The sequence below is a fragment of the Citrus clementina genome, unplaced genomic scaffold (assembly GCF_000493195.1).
Source record: "Citrus clementina cultivar Clemenules unplaced genomic scaffold, Citrus_clementina_v1.0 scaffold_6, whole genome shotgun sequence".
NCBI classification, from domain to species: domain Eukaryota; kingdom Viridiplantae; phylum Streptophyta; class Magnoliopsida; order Sapindales; family Rutaceae; genus Citrus; species Citrus x clementina.
In genome coordinates this window covers 12,457,879-12,472,220 of record NW_006262139.1, presented here as the reverse complement: position 1 = coordinate 12,472,220, position 14,342 = coordinate 12,457,879, and the positions used below count along the sequence as shown (strand labels likewise).

The following is a 14,342-nucleotide window of genomic DNA, read 5'->3' as shown; positions in this document are numbered from 1 at the left end:
TTAAAATTTTGAACTGAAACATTTTTATATATATATATATAATCCTCTTTTAATGCGAATGTTCTTATTATTATTTTTTAATGTAAAATTAATTCAATTTTAATTCACAATTAAATTATATGGTTTAATAAAATTATTTTGATTAATTAGTAAACCGTAATAAAAAATGAAGATGCTGCCATTTGAAAATGATTATATCTATATATAAGTCAAATAAAGGATGTAGTCTAGTTGATGATTTGCGTGAAAATAAAGTAGTTTAACACGGAGAAGTAAGAAGAGAAGCAAGCAAATGAATTATTGTCATTTTTTTTTATTGCAAGTTTAACAGTATGGACTACTTCCAAAGATATTAAAAAAATTCAAAAAAGGAATGTGGACATGATTTCTTTTGCTATTATAAGATTCGTTTTAAAAGTTAAATTCAAAGCCCACCAAGTTATATATGCATTGCATTTCCATTCCGAATTTGGATCCAAACATATTAGCATTGTCATTATGGAGGCACCAAACATGTCGCCCCTAAGTGCAGGCGACAACCCTTTGCTCCTCATTCACCATGCACCAAAAACAGAGCAAAAAACAGAGGCTGGAAAAAATAATAATCGCAGTGCCAGATTCAAAGATCCCCTCACTATCCGTGATCTCGAAGATCAGCATCAGGTGATTGACCTGTCCAATGCTAGCAGCCCTGCATCAACGACTCACCCGTTTGTGCTTTCTTTTAACAACTTATCATATGGTGTTAATTCAAAACTTCTACTGGATGATATTTCTGGGGTAGCAAGAGAAGGTGAGATAATGGCGATTCTCGGGGCTAGCGGAGCTGGTAAATCAACTCTGATTGATGCTCTGGCTGGCCGCATTGAGAAGGAGAGCTTGAAAGGGACTGTGACTTTGAATGGAGCAGTTTTGGAGTCAAGGCTTTTGAAGATCATATCTGCGTATGTAATGCAAGATGAACTTCTGTTCCCTATGTTAACCGTAGAAGAGACCCTCATGTTTTCGGCAGAGTGTCGGCTTCCACGCTCTGTCTCCAAGAAAAGGAAACGAGAAAGAGTTGAAGCTCTTATTGATCAGCTCGGATTGCGAAGTGCAGCGAAGACTTTTATCGGTGATGAGCAGCACAGAGGCGTTTCAGGAGGCGAACGCAGGCGTGTTTCGATTGGAATTGATATAATTCATGATCCAATTCTGCTGTTCCTCGACGAACCCACATCAGGGCTTGATTCCACAAGTGCATTTAAGGTTGTTAAGGTCTTGGGGGAAATTGCAAAGAGCGGAAGTGTTGTGATCATGTCCATACACCAGCCGAGTTACAGAATTTTCAGCCTACTAAACCGTTTGATATTTCTATCACATGGACAGACTGTGTACAGCGGAACTCCAGCCACTGATTTTAGTCTATTCTTTGCTGAGTTTGGGCATCCGATTCCTGAGAATGAAAACCCATGTGAGTTTTCTCTTGACTTAATTCGTGAACTTGAAGAAGCTCCTAGCGGAATCAGCAGCTTAGTTCAATTCAATAAGTCCTGGCAGATGACGAGAAATCCAAAAATGGCCTCCGATACTGATCATCAACCCGATGTTGATCTTGAAGACGCAATCGAGGCAAGTATTTCCAGAGGTAAATTAGTCTCGGCTGGTAAAAACAAAAATGTTCAAACTTTTGTCAATCCTTTTTGGACCGAAATGCTGTTTCTTTCCAAAAGATCAAACACAAACTCAAGAAGAATGCCCGAATTATTTGGCACTCGCCTAGGAGCACAACTTGTGATTGCATGTGTACTGGCCACCCTTTATTGGCAACTCGATGACTCCCCAAAAGGCACACGACTACGCTTAGCTTTTGTTGCATTTGCCATGACCACCATATTCTACAATTGTGCAAGAGAAATCCCCGCATTGCTTCAAGAGCGGAACATTTTCATAAGAGAAACTTCCTACAACGCTTACCGGGTCTCATCTTATGTACTTGCTCATGCTCTGGCCTCCATTCCTTCCATGATCACCCTTTCTCTTGTTTTCGCGTTAACAACCTTTTGGGCAGTTGGTCTAGCCGGAGGCTTCTCGGGGTTCCTCTTCTTCTTCATCACAATGTTTGCTTCATACTGGGCTGGAACTTCGTTCATGGCGTTCGTCGCTGGATTCATCCCCAATATACAGATAGGTTTCACCATTGTTGTAGCGATTTTAGGCCTTTCTCTTCTCTTTTGCGGATTCTACATTTCTCATGATGAAATCCCTTCGTATTGGATTTGGTTTCATTACGTTTCTCTTGTTAAGTACCCATTTCAAGGTGCTCTACAAAATGAATATGGGGATCCCAATAGGTGTTTCTTGACGGGGCTTCAGTTTTTTGATGGCACACCGTTTGATGGTCTCCCAAATTCAACAAAGATCGAGTTGTTGCAAAGCATGAGCAATGTGCTGGGCAGAAACATTACGGGGTCAACTTGTTTGACTACTGGCATGAAAATACTGGAACAGAAAGGGATAACGGATATCAGCAAATGGAAATGCATTTGGATCCTCGTTGCTTTTGGGTTCCTTTTTAGGGTTTTGTTTTACTTCACTTTGTTGTTCGGGAGCAAGAACAAGAGGAGGTGAAAATATTAATTCTATTTTTTTCTCTTAGGAGGAACGATTTGATGCTTTCCCCCCCCCCCCCCCCCCCCTTTTTTTTTTTCCTGGTTCTTTTTTGGGGTTTTTTTTTTTTTCCTTTTTTTTTTGGGGGGCAAAAACAAGGGGGGGGAAAAATTTTATTTTTTTTTTTTTTTTTTGGGGGGAAGGTTTTGTTGTTTTCCCCCCCCCCCCCCCCCCCCTTTTTTTTTTTCCTTTTTAAATGCAATGTGTAACTTTCAATCGGTCTATTTTGTTTGCCTTTTTATCATGAATTGTATGTTGTAACATGGTTTCTTTCTAGAACCAGGTCGAGTCCACCGATTCAAGCCATCAGACTTTTGTTTGTGTAAAATTAATGTGGACTAAGTGGAGTTTCTCTTTAGAGATAGACTTCTAGCCTCTACTGTGTAATTATATATTTCTAAATTTTCAGTAAACCTAAGATTGTTATATATACTACTTGTAGATTGTAATAATAATAATAATTAATTCGTTTCCGTCTATCATCAAGATATTTCATGATTGTAGTAAAAAAATTTCAATATCTACAGTTAATAAAGTGAACGGAATTATTATTATTATTTTTTTTATAAATGTTTATAATCTATAAGTATTTATGGTTTGAAAATTTTTAAGAGTCTGAAGTTGTAACCTTGATAATTCAACTCCAATGGTCTACTGACAATATATAATTCGTAGATTAAAAGTTTGTCATGCTAATATTTAAATTAAATTCAAGTCAAAGCTTTTAAACATACACACAATATTATTAGAGTAATATTCTTATATGATGTTCCTTACTTTAAAATAAAAGATAAATTAAAAGATCAGAAGATACACATTTTATTGCATTATATTTTATTTAATAGTGTATTAAAATTTATATTTTTCTCTCTTTTAGTTTGCGTCTTACCATATCATAGTAAGGAAACTCTTATTTTATATATACATATATATGGTTCTTCTTTATTATTTTAATACACTTTCTAATTAAATTAAATTCAAGTCCAAGCTTTTAAACATACACACAATATACATAGAGTAATATTCTTATAAGATTTTCCTTATTTTAAAATAAAAGATAAGTTAAAAGATTAGAAAATACACATTTTATTACATTGCATTTTATTTTATAGTGTATTGAAATTTATGTTTTTTCTCTCTTTTATTTATATATAAAATTTTTTACATAAATTTTGAGTAATTGATCTTATACAATTTAATGGTGAATAAATTAACATCATTAAATATTATTTTGAGTTTCAATATCTACAACTATATCATATGAGATTAATAACTCAAGGGCATTTGACATTTCAATGGCAGCGAGGTCCCCGAGTCTTCATATTAAATGACACTTGCATTTTCTGTAATGCCCTTATCCTCCAATAACTTATTCTTATCTCGCATCTGCCAGCAAGAAACAATAATAATAAATGTGCGAAAAGATAAAGATCAAAACAAATCATACGAGATTCTTCGTTCACTATTCATATAACATAAAGAACCTTGTGATACAGCCAGAATAGAATAAAAAAAAAATTTAAAAAAATTATGTGGCAAACATGTTGAATATTATAATTTTGTTTCATTCTTGGTTACAAACTTAAATATTTGTATTTCTTACTTCTTTTGCATACTTCCAAGTTTGGAGATGACTCTTACGTTATGTTTGGGAGTTGAGATTAAATATGAGATTTAATTAATTTTGAGATTAAATATTTTATCTCATGTTTGATTACTTTACTTGGATTGGATTAGGAAGGACTAAATTTAAATTTAGTTCTTAAATCATGGGATTAACAATCCCAATTTATATGTGGGTTTAGATGGGATTAGATAAGAGAAAAAAATTTATTCATATTTCTTTCATATATAATACTATTTTTTATTTGTAACCTAAAATTTAATTAATTAATTAATTATTCTATTCGTGATTTACTTGAATTTATTTTTTATTTTGTTTCTATATTCTAATTAAATTGGTACTTTTACTCCAATAAAATTAACTATTTAATAATTTGTTACAATAATTGATTGTATTAAATTTAATAATCACCAATCTAAAATAAAAAATAATCATGGAAATTAATAATACAAGTAAATAATTGATTTTATATATACATTATTTGCTAACGTTTTGATAAAATAAAATATATCTAGAATATATGATAAAAATTAATCAAATAACTAAATAGTTTTATTAATTTATATTTGTTTATTATAATTATGATTACCCAATAACTAATTTACTACATATTTAATGCTCTTGTTAATTACCTTTAAATTAATTTTAATTATTACTCTTAAATATTCATAAATATTTTTTTGTATTTAAATATAATTTAATATTGTCCAATCCGATATTGTACCAAACATAATACAGTATATAATATAATCCAACTTAATCGAATCCAACTTAATTTAGTCCAATCCAATCCAATTCCGTGTGCCAAACGTAATCTTAGTTTTTTAAATTAATATAATCTTTTTTATTTATTTATATTTAGATTAGACAACATTAATCTTTTCTTAGCACTATTTTTTAAGCATTTTTTTTTTTGTGTTGACCATCCTGAATTCAAAACTTAAAGCGGGTTTGAGATTATAAAATTGATTTGATTTGCCCGCCTCATACTTCAAAAAAAAAAAAAAAGAAAAAAAATTGCCGACTCTTCATTAGCGTTTGCGTCTGTTTGTAGGTGAACAATTTTAGCTAGTCGTTTGGGCTTCCAAATTTTATATAGATTGGGCTGTATCCAATTTATTGTGGCCCAATAGTTCTGTTTTCTTATCCAAGTGTTGCTATTCATACCCCTAAAATATGACAATGAAACACCCCCTCCCCCGCGGCGGTAGGTGACTTTACTTCTTCTTTGACGATGGCCATTCACTATTATTTGAACAACTTTTTTTTTTTTTAACATTCCTCTCTTACAAAAATCGACAGCAATTAAATTTCGATATATCATCATGTATACTATGTTATATTTATAGCTTTCTTCTCATTACCTATAAGTCTATTCGATCATGTTTAATTCTTTTCAGATTTTAGAATTAATAGAAAATCAGAAGAGACGTTTATTTTTTCTTTTCTAAAAAACACTATTCCTACTATAATCATATCCTTAATTTAATTATCCAACTGCTAGATTTTGATGCATTTATTTTTTTTTGTTCTGAAAAGTTGGCAAGCGATATGTATTAGGGAAGGGTAAAATTTAAATCAATTTTTTAGCCACCTACCTATTTAAAGATTCGAATTTTAGTGCCACATTGGGCGCATCAGTTCGAGTCCTAGCACTCGATTCCCCTTTTAATATGGGTTTATTTGACTCCCCGTTTTGGGAGTAAAATAAATTTTAATTGTAATATATCATTATTTTAAAAAAAAATTCGAATTTAAGTAACCAATAGAAAAAGTTACTTGATAAACACTCACTTAAATTACCAAGAATTAAGAAAAAGAGACAAATATAAAGATATTTGTTAAAATATGAAATAAAAAATAGAATTGATTAATAACGGTGAGCAAATGGTTTAAAAAGTGGGATTCAGATCCTCTTTTGATCTGATCACTATCTGAGCCTTTAAGGATCTAATGACACGTGGCATTATTAAATCCAATGGCCAAGATTTATTGGTAATTAATTTTTTATTTGAACGCCCTCCTCACTTTCCAAAACCCACCTTCCAAAACGCGGTGAAACCTCACTCTGTCTCTTTCAAAATTAAAGTTTCGTCAAATTCATAAAAGAAATCTAAATCTTCAAAATGGAAAACATCCAAATCGCCTGACAATATCAAGGTAAGAAGTTCAAATTATGTTAGCTAGATGTGATAATCGCTCACATAGTATTGATTTAGCATCAATCTCTTCATTGTTGAGATTATTAACATTCTTGTCCCAAAAGTTTGAATTTTTCTTATGAGAAACCTATTGTTATTTGCTAAGATTTTATTTTATTTTATTTTTTTATAGATTTGTTGAGATGTTTTTGCAACACAAAGTAAACAAAAAAGTGGGAATAGTCCCATCTTCTTACTAAATAAATAAGTTTATAATTTTCTGATGTCCACCACCTGTTTGATAAAATGTAGTACTAATTTGTTTTATGCTGAAGCTGTTGAAAGTAATTTTTTTTCACTATATTTCACTTATTGAATTTTTTTTTTATATTTTTTTGCAGCCTGACAAAAATGAGACGCTACAAAAGAATGTTGTCTAAATATTATACACGCTCAAATGTGGAGAAGGAACAAAGGTTAATGAATCAAATGTGTTATACTTGGTCTATGAAGGATTATGTGAGCTGGTCGAGACTAAATTTTTGTTAGATTATCTGCATTACTCAAAATTGTAGTTATGGAGTTTTGTTTGCCGATTAAATATGAATCTATAATGATTTGATACTATTGGAATTTAGGTAGTGTTTACTTTTTGGATTGGATTGAGAATCTTGAGGAGTGAGAATTTTAGGATTGGGAGTGTGGAGTAGGAGCGGGAGTAGGTTGTTTACTTACACTGGAATGGAAGTATGGAATAGAGATCAGAATCCAATTTATGTGTTTACTTTGTCTTGGATTGGGAGTAAATAATTTTAAATTATAATTTTATCCTTATTTAAAGAATTATAGTTTTTAATTACAAAACTAATAAAAAATATATTTAATGAATAATATTTATTTTATTATATTTGTAAATTTATTATAATTATTAATATTCTTAATTATGAACAATAAATTATTAATTTTAATATAAAATGAAACCTTATTTTATTTTATTTAATATAATTATATTAAATTTATTATTATATAAAATAATAATATAATATTATTTAGTACAAAATTAATATTTTCTTAGAATAAACTATTTATTATTATTAATATTAAATAAATATAGTACTATTATTTTTAAAATAAATATAATAATATTATATTTATTAATTCTCTATTAATATAATAATATTATTTTAAAATAATTTTAACTTAGAATCAATGTAAATTATTATTTAGTTAAATATAATATTATTATTCAAATAAATATAATAATATTATTCAAATAAATATAATATCATTTATTTTATTTTATTAATTATAAAATATTAAATTAAATTAAATTTAAAAAATAAAAGGGTAAAAAAGGGAGAGGTGAGAGTGGATCTCCCAATGGGAGTCCCACTCCCACTCCCCACTCCAAAAATGAGTGGGACCCATGGAGTAGGATTCCCACTCTCTTCCCATTTTAAAGAAGTAAATGCTGGAGTGGGAGGAATTCACACTCCTCCCTCCCACTCCAGCAAGTAAATACAGCCTTAATGTTACAGTTGTGGAGAAATTTTGGGTTTGCTATATACTAGCCTATGAAGAATAGCTTGCCTAGAGCATAGATTACTTGTGTAATATAGTTGAGTTTCTTCATTATTAAATATGGTTTGCCTTTGCTCAAGGCTAGTGTAAACAACATCCTCCACCGAGAAATGCCTTCAAGATCAATGTTGATGCAACAATTGATAAACAAAATCAAACAAGTAGGATTGGAAGTGGTCAAAAGGGATTCAAATAGCAAGACAAGTGTAGTAGCTGTCAAGACATCATAATTATGCAAGGATGTGGCATATGTGGAGGCTGGAGCTATGAAATGAGGGCTAAAGGCAGCAAAGGAAGTTGTTGATTTGGTTAACAATAAGAAAGGAAGCAAAGCTGAAATTTCTTGGGTAATTTCTGAAATCTAAAACCAGAGCGAGTTTTTCCAGAAAGTCAGATTTCAACACATCCCAAGATTGTGTAATGTCCAGGCTTATATTTTGGTCAAATATGCTGTAGTGAACAATAAAACTATGTATGCCCGGACCCTATACCAGCAAAAATAGCTACTGTATCATCTTTTCTAAATGAATGGAAAAGATTCTTTCTTTATCAATAAAATAAAATAAAATAAAGCTTTCATTTTGTAAGAACAATATTTTTATCAAATAAAAAATATACTATATGCAAACAACTTTCATTCTATTGCTCATTTCTCCAAATTTACAACGTTCTCTTATTCACATTGTGTTATTAGCATAAACAAATCTAAGCATTGAACATTAAAATATCAAACAAGAGAAACACTCATTAATATAAAGCTCTTAATGGACAGGCAAAAACAGTACAAAAATACAAAAACCAACAATTTGTAAATGAATCTAAACCAACAAAAATTACATTATCTGAAACTAACTAAATATTAAAAGGAAAAAACTGAACCAAAATTTGTTACATTAAATTTGTGCTACTGGAAGCTTGAGAGCTTTGAAATCCATTTGAGAATCATGTGCTATTTTGTTCAAGCAAAGCCTAAAAATTTGTTTATTGAAGTAATCATGAAAACTTACCTATCGAACTTGATTCATCAATTGTGGCTGCAATAATAAGCATGAAAAAGAACTATTATGCTAGCTAGAAAGAACAAAATTTAGCTTCACACACAAAAACTAATTAAAAACCACTTACTGAATAATAATGATCAATCATTAATGAATGAGGACTATTATTGATCACCAGAAGCAATTGACCACGTGGCTGTGAAAATAAATAATTTAAACAAAAAAATTAATCTAGATGAAAGTAATTGTTCAATGTTGTGTCTATATAAAACTAGTTAATTAGTAATATAGGCAATCACCTAGACTATTTGCGATTGCTAATTTGTTAGCCTCTTTCTCTTATTTTTTTGTCAAGGCTACTTCCAAACTACTCTTGAATCTACGTCTTCCAAGACGTGACTCCTTCTTCTTTAGACCTTTTGCTTTGACAATATCTATGTGCTCAGTTGAAAGAGATTCTTGAACTTTTTCTTCTGCACTACCATCAATTTCCAAACGTAAAATATCCTCAACTAATCTTGCCAAATCCATGGCCCGCGAATTTGCTAGCTTATATGCTTTTTTACTTTCAGAAGCTCTATTGGATATCTTGGTAAATATAGAACATAAAGACCTCTATCGACATGTCTGTTGCAACTTAGGATCTGCTTGGATTTCACTCCCATACACGTCTTTAATACATTTTGCTCTTGCTTGTTTTGTCCACCTTTTTAAAAATATACTGGGTATGAATTTCTTGACATCCATAACATCTCTAAGAACCTTGATGATATGGCTGCATAAAACCCCCCTTATCTCAAACCTCCTGCAGTTACAAGACAATGCGCTGTTATTCTCTATTTTCACACATCTCTTTTCAAAATCATCCATACCAACTATACATAGTAAAGATTCACCATCGCTAGAGTATTTTTTTAACAGATAAATCAATAGACTCTTTAAATTGGTCTTGGAACTCTTGAAAAATTACCTTTGTGTAAATCTCCCTTGCATGAGCCAGCATTTTAATAGACATTTTCATATTGACCAACCTATAACATAATTCATACTCTATTTCTAATTCCTTATATCGTTTATCATTGACCATCCTTTTAAAGTGCATAAAAAAATAACACATATTAAGATTTGATTTCAAATAGTCTTTTAAAATTACATTAAAACTCTCACTAAACTGAGTGCTCTTCATTCCCGTTGACCATGCCTGCCTAACATGTGCATAAACCTATTTCTATCTTAACTCATATACACTTTTTAGCCAACTATTATCATGTGCATCATATTTATCAAGCATGTTATTCCAAGCAACTAGAAACTCATTTTCATCCTCAATACTATCCATAAATACCGACAAGACACTTTTCACAGTGCCAATACCTTTAAACACCGTTTACATACTTTAAGGCATTTTGCATCATATGCCATGTGCAAAGCTTGAAGTTCACGTTCAATGGACTAAATTGGTTTTCTCAAATTTGTCTAACTACAATTGCTAATTATTTAGGAGATGAATAGTTTTTTTATGGTAAGAGAATAAATTGATAGAAACGGGAATTGTAAGTTCTGCAGCGGGAAAACATCTCTGTAAAAAAAACATCTCTGTAAAAAACACATCGTTTAAGAGGTAAATAATTAATTACAAATAAATCTTGACCATTAGATTTAATAATGGCACATGTCATTTGATTTTTAAAAGCTCAAATAGTAATAAGATCCGGAGAAGATTTGCACCCGTGAGATAGAATCTTCTAATTTGGGAATAATAAGAAGACACGTGACTTAGATTGAGTCCTTGTGAAATGGGACACCGGCACCACTCCCCCTAAAGTGTATTTTAAAATTACATAAGAGCTTTAGTCTTTATTTTTGATTTTATATGTTTTGGACAAGTGGCGCAATAGGATTTGATGGTGCAAATATGTGCACATGCAATGATGCAATACGGATTGGCCAAATTTCAATTTTAGCTTTTCTCAATTCAAAAGTAGCTAAACTAACCCATTGACTATTTTGGACAGAGCTGTAACATAAGTGATCAGTTTGGAGGTTTCATTAGTAGTCTTGGTTTGGCGTTATGGTAATTGTAACTTTCAAATAAAATTACTAATAATAATTTTAATGAAATATTGAATGTTTTCATTATAAATGTTTACTGAATACTTTGGTACTTAAAAATTATAATTATTACACAATATAATTTAAATTTAGTTATGAGTTGAAGAGCTGTCAAATAATACCAAATGAAGTTGTAACTTAAGAATAAAAAAAGGAAAATTCGAAGTCCAATTACAAAGAAGCATTTGATATGAAGAAAAGAAAATGGATTCCAATGGAAATGTCTTTTTATAACTGTTAATTTGTTATTGTGCCATATGCTTGAAGGTGTGGCTGCAAAATGAAGCTTTCGGACAACATAAAATAGTGGAAGTTGGTACACCAGCTCTGGCTTTTTCAAACAAGCACTTAATAAATTTTGGCCATGCGTGGTTTCCACTCTCTGTTCACTGGTTAGTTGCTTCCAAATACACATGACGTTTATCAAATATATAGTTGATTGTACTCCGGTCCTTATTTGTTTGTTTATTTATTTTATATTTATGCCGTTGGTGGGAGACATCAAACTGCTAGAAATTGATACACAACTTTCAAATTGGCCAACAAAAACTTCCCATGTCCACAATTTTTCAATGATGTTTAGTTCACGTTCCTCTGCAAAAAGCATCGAGCACATTACCCTTTTTTATATAAAGCTGGATTAAGAATCTTTCATGATTTGATCTCTTGTAAACAAATTTCACTTACATAATTGATAGTTAATAAATTAAAAACTAAAAATAGTTAGATTTTATTTATACATTATTATTAAAAGATAGGCTGTATAAGATTTTTAAAAAATAAAAAAAATTTAAATCATAAAAGGATCCTAATCTATTCAATTAACAGTTAAAAATCACTTTTTATTTATTCTTTGTGCCTTCTTATTGGGAGCTACATGTTAAAATACTTGTATTATTTTACGGGGTACTATTAATATATTATTTGATAAGAAGTTATTTGAATGGGTAAAGTCGAGGGCCCAGTTTAAGCATAATGATAATTTCCTTCTTGTTTGTAGAAAGCACGTCAAACACAAGAAGGCTTTAAAATTGTCTATTTGCTGTTAATTTTTTTAACAGTGAAATTTAATAAAGGGCTCAGAAGGAACTAGGACTTAAGTGACGTATTTTAAAAATTGAGGCCTCTGAATTTTATTCTACAAACAACGGGGACTCAAGTTAAAAAAATACCTAAGAATAAATACAAGACTACTTTCTGCCTTCTAAGCCATGCTATATGAAATTTTTAATTTGGCACTCGTTTATGATTGGGGTATTCACAAAACGATGGTGGGAGTTCAATTATTGGAACTCATAAGCAAGGCTGCGAATTTCGTGAGCAGTACAAGTACAGGCTGGAAGCTTATGAACATGAATGTGATAATGATCATCACCATCATCTTCTTGGCCATCCGCTTTGCTGCAAACTCGTTCAGGCTCAAGAGTTATTGGCTGCCGGTGTTTACTTTCGGTCAGGAGACGGCCGCCAAGTGCCCATATTATTGTTATTGTACGGTGTGCCTCGATGGGATATCTGATGGCCAAAAGTTTAGGCGGCTGCCCGAATGCAAGCATTGCTTCCATGTCGAATGCATTGATGCATGGTTTCAATCACGTTCCACTTGTCCGCTCTGTAGAATTGAGGTCGCTATTGTTATTGCTCGACAACGTCGGAACCACCAGGATGGTCTTGGTTTCCTCTCCTTTTTCTCTTTCCATTCTGCAGAAACTTGTTAGTATAGTCCATTATTTTCTTCTCAACCTCAACCTCAAGGTACTTCTTCTAGTTGCATGGAGGACCATCTTGGGACTGCTGTGGTTGAAGAAATAAATTGTTTTTACTGTACCGATGGAGTAAGCTGCTGAATTTACTTTTACAATTTAAATTTGAGATTAAGCATTTGTTATGTATCTAACTTCAATTAAATTTTGAAATGTCTTTTGACGGAAAGACTCTATTTATGCATACAACTATTTGTCACAAAGTATGAATGGATTGTCAAGACACCAACACACTATTCTGTTGGGATTCGGATTCGGCAGCCTCGGAAACATTTGTTGTTCTTATTTCCAGAAAGAATAACGATATGCTTACAAATGTTCACGCCACCAATCAATGATTGCCATATATCTAATGATAGCTCAATTTTGTGAGGTTATTATTCTTTTGGTAAAATGGGACAAAGGGAGTCAGGTTATCAACCGATAGTTGAAAGCATTTGACTTACGCCAACGAACCCACTTGTGAGTGGAAGGTTAAATTGCTTTTTCGTGAGTTTGGTGGTACCCGCTCTTTTTTTTTCTGGACTTTATAGAAACACGTCACGTCAACCCATGCGTTAGTGCCCACGATGACTTTTCTTCTTAGGTTGGAACCGAATTTGAATAATGAATATAAGAAAAGTCGAGCACAATCTATATGTACATATATACCAAGTAACTACGTGGCGTAATTATTTCTTCAACTTTCATAATTAGATACTCCTCTATTTATGTAAGAGTGATTAATAAATAGGTAGGAATGGACACATAATTAATGGAATTTACGACGGGTTCGTTGAGGCCGCTACTAGCTACTAGCTAGATTGATTGTTAAACCACCGAATTCTGATTCATATTTTAAAATAAGCAAAGTATTAAAAAAGAAGAAGGAAGAAATACATAATTAGATTTAAGCCCAACCAATTTTTCTTTTTTGTTGGCAGTAAAAATTTGAAGGGGTTGAGCAAATATTGGTAAAATAATTTATATTAGAGTGAAATAATTAGTACTACCCCTTTAAACAACTCTTAAAAGAACCCCATAAATAATTAACCCAGTTTTCTATTTTGGAACAACTTTACTTTATTGTCATAAATACTCTTAATTCATTAATAAAACTCCATCTGAACCTGTTTCATTCTTCCCTTTGAAAAAAAGGGCTTCTTTTTCGTTTTTGAAGAAAATTTGTGTTTATTTCACGAGCCTTGATTCTTCTAAATAATGATCCAATCCAAAAGGTCTTTTATCCAAGAATTATTGAATAAAACAAATTTAGATTCTAATCTTTACCATTCCATTTATTTCCTAAAAGTAAAATTAAAAATCCATGTCATCCTTGATATATATGATATATAATAAACAATACTAGAAAGGAATTTACCAATTAATTTAAATGCGATCCTCTAAGTATGCAAACTATGGTTACATTAGTGATGAAAAGTTAGGAAATTTAATTTCTTTATATGGTCTAGATTTTAAATTTGGATTCAAATAA

The 14,342-nt window shown here is 31.2% G+C and overlaps 2 protein-coding genes across 2 annotated transcripts; both read left to right on the top strand.

Annotated features, from left to right (window-relative positions):
* Positions 1-498: 498 nt before the first annotated feature.
* LOC18039350 (ABC transporter G family member 20) lies at positions 499-2,610 on the top strand. The gene has a single exon (XM_006428910.1). The coding sequence runs from the start codon at positions 499-501 to the stop codon at positions 2,608-2,610; it is 2,112 nt and encodes a 703-aa protein (XP_006428973.1).
* Positions 2,611-12,373: 9,763 nt separating this feature from the next.
* Positions 12,374-12,823, top strand: LOC112097356 (putative RING-H2 finger protein ATL69). The gene has a single exon (XM_024182550.1). The coding sequence runs from the start codon at positions 12,374-12,376 to the stop codon at positions 12,821-12,823; it is 450 nt and encodes a 149-aa protein (XP_024038318.1).
* The last annotated feature ends 1,519 nt before the right edge of the window (positions 12,824-14,342 follow it).

Coding starts and splice junctions, on each gene's coding strand:
- LOC18039350 (XM_006428910.1), top strand. CDS start 499: ATGGAGGCACCAAACATGTCGCCCCTAAGTGCAGGCGACAACCCTTTG.
- LOC112097356 (XM_024182550.1), top strand. CDS start 12,374: ATGGTGGGAGTTCAATTATTGGAACTCATAAGCAAGGCTGCGAATTTC.